Below are 9,141 nucleotides of genomic sequence, written 5' to 3' on the forward strand. Positions count from 1 at the left end.
AAGAGCGATAAATGATGCGCTGCAAGTATGATGAATCGAACCATGGATGTAGAACTGATTCATAACCTGCATAATGTGTGTTTTTAATTCTTCCCAGTATGTCTTAATAAGGTTGAAGGTGATGCCATCCGGCCCCGGTGCTTTATTCGTGCCACACTCCCATATTGCTTCTTTTACTTCGGCAGTTGAGAATTCTATCACCAGACTAGTAGCTTGTTCCGTGCTTAGTTTTTTGAAATCTCCTGGGCCCAGCCTGGGCCGAGAGTCCACTGGTTCTTTAAACTTTGTTCTGAATGTCTCCAGAAAATGAGTTTTTATGGTACCCGGATCCGTCACCCAAATTCCTCCAATCCACAGCCCACTTATTTTATTCCTTGCAATGTGACTATTAACAATCGCGTGAAAGTAACTTGTATTTTCGTCTCCAAGACCTATCCAACGTATGCGGGATTTCTGTTGCAAATCCATAGCAGCTGTATTTTCCCATTCCTTTATCTTCCTCTTGCTTTCATGCCATGTTGATAGTTCCTCGTTCGATAATGCCCTAGTTTCTACCAATGTATCCAACTCCTTCAGCTTGTTTTGAGCTTCAGACAACGCCTTTTCATCATGTTCCCTTTTTTCTTTTCTCCATTTTTTCAACTCCTCCTTGATTGCTTTTAGTTTTACAGCTACCACTTCATCCTTGAAATTCGAATCACACGTTGCCATGATTCCTTTTTTTACCGCTTCATCGAATCCCTCCAACTCAAACCAACTACTAAAAATTCTGAATGGTGAAGGACCAAAACTGTTATTGACTGTTGTTAATATTAGTGGGCTATGATCAGATATACTCCTGTTTAGAGCTAATAGGGAAGCATTTGGCCATCTACCCATGAAATTGCCACACACCAATACACGGTCTATTTTGCTGAGGTTGGAGCCGTCACCCGATAAAAATGTATATTTCATTCCCCCCATGTTATATTCTTGCAACCCTCCGCTACTAATGAAGTTATTAAAGCACAATGCACCATTTGCATCAAAGTGGGAATTTAACCTGTCTTCGGAGACTCGCACCTCGTTAAAGTCTCCTAACATAATCCAGTTCCCATTTATTGAGTTCTTAGCCGCCAACAATTCTTCCCAAAGCCTTCTTCTGTTTGCTTGATTTGTGGACCCATACACATTGACGATTACTAGATCCTCATTATCCCCAACAATACGGCCTTTAATAAGAAGGAAGTTTTGGTTCTTTATTTCCATCTCTTTCTTAAATACACCTGAGTTCCATAGTGACAGTAAACCCCCTGATCTACCGTCGGCATCAACCTTTGAAAACTCGAAGTCTGAATTATCCCAAAACCTTCTGATTTTGCTAACAGGCAAGTCTCTAAACTGTGTTTCTTGTATGGCTATGAATGAGAGATTAAATTTTCTACGTAATTCCTTAACCTCCGAGGCCTTACCAACCCCTCCTGCACCTTTAATATTCAAAGATCCAAAATTCATTGGAGTCCTACATCCACCTGGTCTTCAATTACCGCTTCCTTAACAAGCGATTCTTTACCTGTCAAGTCAACCCCAAGTTTCCTTCCCAATTCTTCCGTTGCCTTAATTTCTTTACCGAGGTCTTGTTCGTTAAGATCGAAGTTGGGGGAACTGACCTGAGTATCCGATGCGTTTTCGTTGGCTTGATTTTCTTCCAAGTCTGAGACTTCTTCCCAATCCGAGTCTAATTCATCCTCTACGCTGTCACCTTGGTGATCGAGACTATCAAGAACTTCCTCCGATATCCTTATCTTCACCTTGTTCCTCCTCCTTTTTGTTTTTCCTTTTTTACATACTATTCTTTTTTTGGATTTGCGTTTAGCTTCATCCGAGTATTCAACATTTAGATCTGGAAGCTTCCCTTTGCCCACAATTGAGTTGGGCTTTAGACTTGCTAAGCGGGCTTCAACAAGATTGGATCTTTTCCTTTTTTTCTGGGCCGCACTTACTGGCCCATTATCTGGTAGTTGCATGTTGGCCCCACCCTGATTGTTGAACGTGTTTGTTTCATGCGACTCTTCATTTCCTCCCTTTGACAATTGGTTGACTTCTTGTGGCCCCCTAGGTTCTCCTGTTCCCCATGTTTCCTCGTTTTGTTCTCCCTCGTTAACTGAAACGTTTCCCACCTCACCCATAGGTGTATCTGCTTTACACGTGTCTGACTTTTCGTATTCTACTGCCGCCGGAGACTCAACTTCCGGCGAGTCCACCTCTTCCGAATTTACCACTGGGTCGTCATGGTTATCGTTCATGTTTCCGGTTTCTTCCTGCATGTGTTCCCCAATAGGTTTGTCCTGATCAACTGGTATAGACGGTTCACGTTCTGGGTCAGGGTCTGGTTCAACTCCAAGATTTGGTGCCCAGAATTGGAATTCTTCTGTCACCCATACATCATACATTATGTGTTTCCATCTAATTTTAACTTTTTCATTTATCGTTTCTCCATGGTTAACCAAGACACCAACTGCATCACAATTAAAGTTAATGTCATATTCATCGGCATCGGATGGTTTTACAACTTTCCCGAATCTTTCACCTATGCAATTAAACACCCCATCAATCCATAACTGAATTGGTACTCCTCTGATTCTAAGCCATGCTATCCTTTGGAATGGAATATCTTCGCCAGTCCATATTTTAACATCTTTGAACCACCTTTTCCATTCTTCATCCTTCTTAGTTAATGTTTCTCTCATGCTTTCTACTGAATCGAAGATGATCAGAATATTCAGGCCCCCCATGTATCTAACCTGGCCATTCTGTAGACCCAGTTGTTTTTTTATCATCCCTATCTCTTTGAAATGCTCGATCCTTTAAACTTCCCCCAACACTGATAATCCTTTCCACATGGTATATGGTTTTGATTCATTTGCAAATGTTAAGATCTTCTCATCCTCCTCCTGTGTTCTTTTTCCTTTCGCCACATCAGCCCATGTCATCCCTTGTCTAACGTAGGCATTGCCTTGTTCCTTGGGTTTGGTATTGTCTACCGGTGGGTAGTTTTCTGTTCTTTTAACCCATGTCTTCCTTTGTTTATGCTCTGGCTTCTTTACGACTTTTACGAATCTCGCCACGTTTGTTTTTATCTTCCACCCGTAGAAGTTCATCCGGTTAAGCGCCTTTATCATCTTCTCTGTGTCTTTCACTTCAACAAATCTAAGAAACCCGAATCTCTGACCTTTCTTATCGAGTTTCCTTGCTATGTATGCGTCCACTATGTGTCCATAATTCTTGCATTCCAACCATAGTTCTCCATCTGTTATGTGAGGATGTAGGTTTGAGACATAAAACGTTACTGCCTTCTTCCTTACTTCGTCGTTGTAGTTGTTGTTGCTGTTTTCACCGTTCTCCGGTTCTATCTCACCTTCCTCTCTCTCCATGGCTTCTCCGAGAAAACAAATGAACAGAATAAGAACAGCCCTAGAGGTGTTAATGGGATTCGAACCAGTCTAGCTTAACTATACTCAGATAGCCGCGACCGGTATCAGACCCGCTAAGCCCTCCGGAAAACCGTACCAACTCTGCGGGAAAGGAGGCCAGGAGAAAGATGCTACTAACAAATATGAAAAAGAGATGTTGTGACAACCGTCACTTTTCCGTACATTCCGTACACTAAATGAACAGTGATCTGTGCCTTAATGAACATACATGATCTAGTTTACAAGAGAAATAAGTTTCTGAATTCCATACAAGTGAATTCATGTACATTTTATACTACAAAATATTGCTTTATGCAAAAACGAGAGCGTTGCGTTAAAAATATTAGTAAACTCACCGGTAAGACACACTGTGTCAACGGAACTGCAGAAAGCAGTCAGACAATAAAATTGGAGCCTAGGTGTAGGTCCAATAACAAGAATACATTAAAACCCAAGAGTACATACGAGGGTTTAATATATATGCTATATGAAAGCAAAAATAAGCACTAAAAAGCACCCGAAACACACTTTAAGAGCAGAACTAATTGCGACAAAACTGCGAAACGAACGTTGATGGCCGCCCGGATAATATTTAATCCCACAAATATTCTGTTATGATTAAAATTTTATTTTAATCAGGTTCGTGTTGAAAAATAAATTAAAACGCTTAAAACGTTATTTTTCAAGTTTAAGCACGTACCGTGTATTCCTACGCGACACAGTGCTTACACTGCAAAACGCAGACAACGCAGAAAACCTAGGAATATTCCAGGAATATGCTAGGAATATGCTAAGAATATTCCAGGAATATGCTAGGAATATGCTAGGAATATTCCAAGAATATGCTAGGAATATGCTAAGAATATTCCAGGAATATGCTAGGAATATGCTAGGAATATTCCAAGAATATGCTAGGAATATGCTAAGAATATTCCAGGAATATGCTAGGAATATGCTAGGAATATTCCAAAGAATATGCTAGGAATATGCTAGGAATATTCCAGGAATATGCCAGGAATATGCCAGGAATATGCTAGGAATATTCCAGGAATATGCCAGGAATATGCTAGGAATATTCCAGGAATATGCCAGGAATATGCTAGGAATATGCCATATGGAATGTCTATAAATACCTTGAGATGACACACTAGACAATTCACCACCCAACACCACAAAACTACTCTCTCCTCTCCCTCAAAAACTTTCGGCCGAACACCCCTTGATCATCCATCATATTTTTCGATTTTGTTCTTCACATTCCAACATCATACAAGTGTCAAGTGTCACGCATAAGAAGGCTTGGTGCACTCGGAGCTCGAAGGACCTCTTTCTCTAGCTTTTATCCACCATATTCGCGTCTAGATACTTCCCTAGCCTCGAGCTAGTGGTATGTTGCTTAAAACACATTCTTGAGCTATTTTGAAGTGGTTAATGTGATGTGTAATGATTAAAACTCGAAATCTTACAAAATGGTGCATTAAAATCTACTAAAAACATGAAAAATGATGGTTAAAAGCTCACTAGTTGTGTAAATGTTGTAGTAATTGAAATTTGTGATTATTTAGGCCCGATCTACGTTGTGGTAGCTCGGATCATCATTTAACCCTGTTTGGTTAAGATCATGGATCTTGACATAAGCTTGTTTGAAATGGTGCAAGGGTTAAAAGGTGAAACTCTACCACACAAGAAACATGAACTTGTGTAAAAGTATTTTTACTTATGAAATAGTGTCTAAAACTAGCCGATCTATGTGTCCACAAGTGGTATTTTCAAAAGACCAAGCGTCAAAAGAAATCACATGTTCTAATCCGGATCTTACACAAACAAAAGTGATTTTTTGTGATCAAACAAGTGTGCGAACACTAGTGTAACAAAAGTTTTAACAAAGAAATAATTTTCGTAAAAACCGACTAGAAGTTGTGGAACTTCATATTCTTTAAAAATAAAGTTTTTTTTTTTTTAAGAAATTAAACTTATTTTTAAAGATAACAAGACTTACTAAATGTGCTAGTAAATTACTACACATTTTTGTAAATATGCAAGTTCATGAAATGGGGAAAATTAGTGATTGTTGTTGATAATTGTTGTTGATGATTATTGTTGATAATTGTTGTTGATGATTATTGTTGATAATTGTTGTTGATGATTATTGTTGATAATTGTTGTTGATGATTGTTGACGATTTAAAAGAAAATAAACACATGTTTTGAAAACATGGGAAACCTCCATTTTTAGGGGAAACTCTGTCAAAATTTTTATAAATTTTGACACTTAGAAAAATATAAGTTTTTGAAGAACTTATTCCCTAAAAATGTATTTAAAGGTATTACCAAGGTTTCCCTAATTTTTGGTGATAAGAAATGAGGATTTCTTCAAAAATAAAAGTGGATATAAATATGTATATTTTTGAGAGAAAAATATATATTATTTTATCACCAACTTTTGTGCTAAGTGTATATAGTATGTGTTATACGTGCTAGCGTATTGAGACGTAAAGATACACTAAATACTCATGAGGAGTATAAACATGAAAATACACATACAACATGCTTAGACACATACAAGAGGATATATTTATGAAAATATATTACTTGGACAAAATACATAATTCGGGTGCAAAATACAAGATACGTATATTTATTTTTGAGAAAATGATATAAGACAAATAGTTAAAAATATAAATATTTTTAACACAAGAACACAAATACAAAAGATAGTGACTTGCACTTGTGCGATACAAGTCTAGTGACTAACGTTAATAAAACGCGTTTAGGTCACGACGCTAGATAAGCAACTCCGGTGAAGTTTACGACGCAGGAACGCAAAGTTGTGAATTCATGCTCCCCCTTTTCTTTAACTGTTTTTGGTTTTATAACTCTCGGGGGTGAAATACATGTTACAAATATTATAATTTTTTTTTTCAAGTAGTAAAAATACAAGAAGCACTCTTGGTGAGAACGAGTACCGAGTGCAATACGAATCGAGAATACAAAAATACGAGAAGCACACTTGGTGAGAACGAGAACCAAGTATGATGTGCTTTAAGAAATGCCTAGAAATTACTAGATCATGTGAGCATAGACTTAATACTAAAAATGCCATGAAGTCTTGGTGAAAACTAGTACCAAGCCATTAAAAACATTCAGTAATTAGGGACGAGGGTTAGATCTAACGGGTACGGCCGAGCCCCACTCATGGTCCTTATGTGACCTCTTGAGTGCTTCGGTGTCCCAGTCGAGGTAAATCGACACAGTCGAGGTAAATCGACACAGTCGAGGTAAATCGACACAGTCGAGGTAAATCGACACAGTCGAGGGTAATCGACACAGTCAAGGGAAATTGACACAGTCGAGGTTAATCGACACAGTCGAGGGTAATCGACATAGTTAAAGGAGCCAACACTAATGCTCCATAAGTCCTCACATGCCTTAAAGGAGCCAACACTAATGCTCCATAAGTCCTCACATGCCTTAAAGGAGCCAACACTAATGCTCCATATGTCCTCACATGCCGAAATGTCTTTGTACAAACATTCAATTAGTACGTGGTGTACACAAGAAAACTTGATTTTTGCAAGAATACTTTATTTATACAAGATACATACCATGTTTTCATACTCGGTATGCAAAACGCATGAACTCGCTCAACTTTATGTTGATGTTTTCCAAAATTACATGTATTTCAGGTGACAGGATGGATCTTGGGCGCAAGTGTTGTAACTAGAAGTAGACTACAAGTTTAGATGTCATCCACTTTTGTTGAATTGTAACCTAGATGAAGGTTGTGTTTTAAAACTTAAATGACAAGTGTTTGTGATCCTCAAAATTTTCCGAATGGATGAACATCGTTTTAAATCATGTAGTTGTTTATTATGATCGAATGCAATGATAACAAGCTAGTTACACATCATACGCTTCCGCAAAAGACAGGGTGTGACAGTTTGGTATCAGAGCTTCGATTGTAGTGAACTAGGATTCCTTCTCGAGTCTAGACTACAATCACTAAAGTGCTTTCACAAAAACATTTTACAAAATGGTTTTCATTGCATTCACGAAAGCGCCAAGATCCACGAGTCAGACACTTTTCAAAGAAAAGACAAGGCAAGGACATTAGTGAGGAATACCCATAGAGTAAGGTGCCAACCAAGGCATAGTCTACAAAAGTTAGACTTGACAAAATGACCCCCCCCCCAAAACGAGAGTTATACGTGGTATAATGCATTAAGTTACTTGATTATGCTAAGTAGCATATTTGTTATTTGTATTCATGCATACGAATAAGTGTACGGAATGATTATTGACGTGAATAAAATTCTTTCGACTCCGACTCCTATTACGGTACGTGACTCGCACGATGAAGCTATCGACCTCGCGTCCTTTGCAAAGCTCGTGGCTGGGAGTGATTACCAGACAAGACTCTGAGCTTACTTCCGTAGGAGATGGCTGCTCTTCCCTCTCGAACGTGAAGATGCCAAACTACGGTGGTGATGACGAGGCAGAGGCGGCGACCTTGAACGAACTCTTAATCAATGGGACGAGATCCCTCCGGATTATGTGAAGCAAAATTGACAACATACTTGACTAGAAAAGGAAGATGAAGTATTCATCACGAAAGTGCCCCTCCAACTACTAGGAATTCTCTCCATTCCTATTCCATCTAATCATCGTGCCTATACGCGCATAACAGTAACGAATGTTAGCGCATGGACCTCCGCAATGGTCCTTTCCATGGCAAGGAGTGAAAGGACAGTAGTGTCCCCTCCTAGATCAATCATCTGCTTGGACGAGAGAAAATTGGGGTAACTGTGCAAGACAATTTATTATTACGGGGGCCCACGTAATAACGACTTGTAGTGCACAGAAATCCTGGTGGACTCTACGGGTCGAGCTAATGAAAACCACACCAAATTCAATGTATAGGTGTCCTCACCTTCATCTGGTAGAACATCACATAGATCAGTGCTTTAGCACGTAAGAAAGTAGGAAGCCTGTCTCAGCCTACTTCGTGACTGACACTTCTACCTGCGTACGAGACGTTTGAGGAAAACGACATTTAAGCAAGTGAAGATGAGAAACATTCAAGAGATTCAGCGACTTTGCACTCTCTATCACCCATACACGAGCAACCCCCTCTAAGGGAAAATGTACGCCCCAGTAAAGCCAAAAACCTAAGAAAACCAATGTAGCGGGAAATAACTGAAACCTAAATGACCGAGGCAATGTAACCTCAAGTTCGTTTTAAGCCAAGTTGGCAAGCCTAAGTGAAGGCTCAGTAACTGTTTCCCGCTCATACATTGAGTATTTATGTATACATGTGAAATTGGGTGATTACATAATGGCTTATGGTGCTATGTACCTCATAGACACCTGGAATGTTGCCTAACCTACTTCATACCGTTTTGGCAGAAGGGAATGCCGCCCAGGCGAGACACAAACACCAGTACGCTACCAAGAACAGAAGCCGAGCTGCAAGAATGCATCTCGCAGGCAATTGCACGACATGAAGCCCTCCGCTCTAAGCACATCAATGGCACGACTGAGAATAACCCTCCAACTGGCTGCACCTATAAACAGTTCCTGGACTGCAAGCCTTTGAATTTTGATGGCACAGGAGGTGCCGTTGCATTTGTTCGTTGGACAGAAAAGACGGACTCAGTTCTAAGAATGAGTAACTGTTCACCCCAACAAAG

At 39.5% G+C, this 9,141-nt stretch overlaps 1 protein-coding gene across 1 annotated transcript; it reads right to left on the reverse strand.

The window, feature by feature from the left end:
* Positions 1–224: 224 nt before the first annotated feature.
* LOC118482594 lies at positions 225–1,494 on the reverse strand. The gene is made up of 2 exons (XM_035978131.1): positions 324–1,494; positions 225–253 (listed from the first exon to the last, which is right to left on the reverse strand). Exons 1-2 carry the CDS (start codon positions 1,492–1,494, stop codon positions 225–227), a joined length of 1,200 nt encoding a protein of 399 aa, XP_035834024.1.
* Between the last annotated feature and the right edge of the window lie 7,647 nt (positions 1,495–9,141).

The sequence above is a fragment of the Helianthus annuus genome, chromosome 10 (assembly GCF_002127325.2).
Source record: "Helianthus annuus cultivar XRQ/B chromosome 10, HanXRQr2.0-SUNRISE, whole genome shotgun sequence".
Lineage (NCBI taxonomy): Eukaryota > Viridiplantae > Streptophyta > Magnoliopsida > Asterales > Asteraceae > Helianthus > Helianthus annuus.

Coding starts and splice junctions, on each gene's coding strand:
- LOC118482594 (XM_035978131.1), bottom strand. CDS start 1,494: ATGAATTTTGGATCTTTGAATATTAAAGGTGCAGGAGGGGTTGGTAAG. Junction 254..323: donor AATTTGGGTGACGGATCCGG/GTACCATAAAAA, acceptor CTCTCGGCCCAG/GCTGGGCCCAGGAGATTTCA.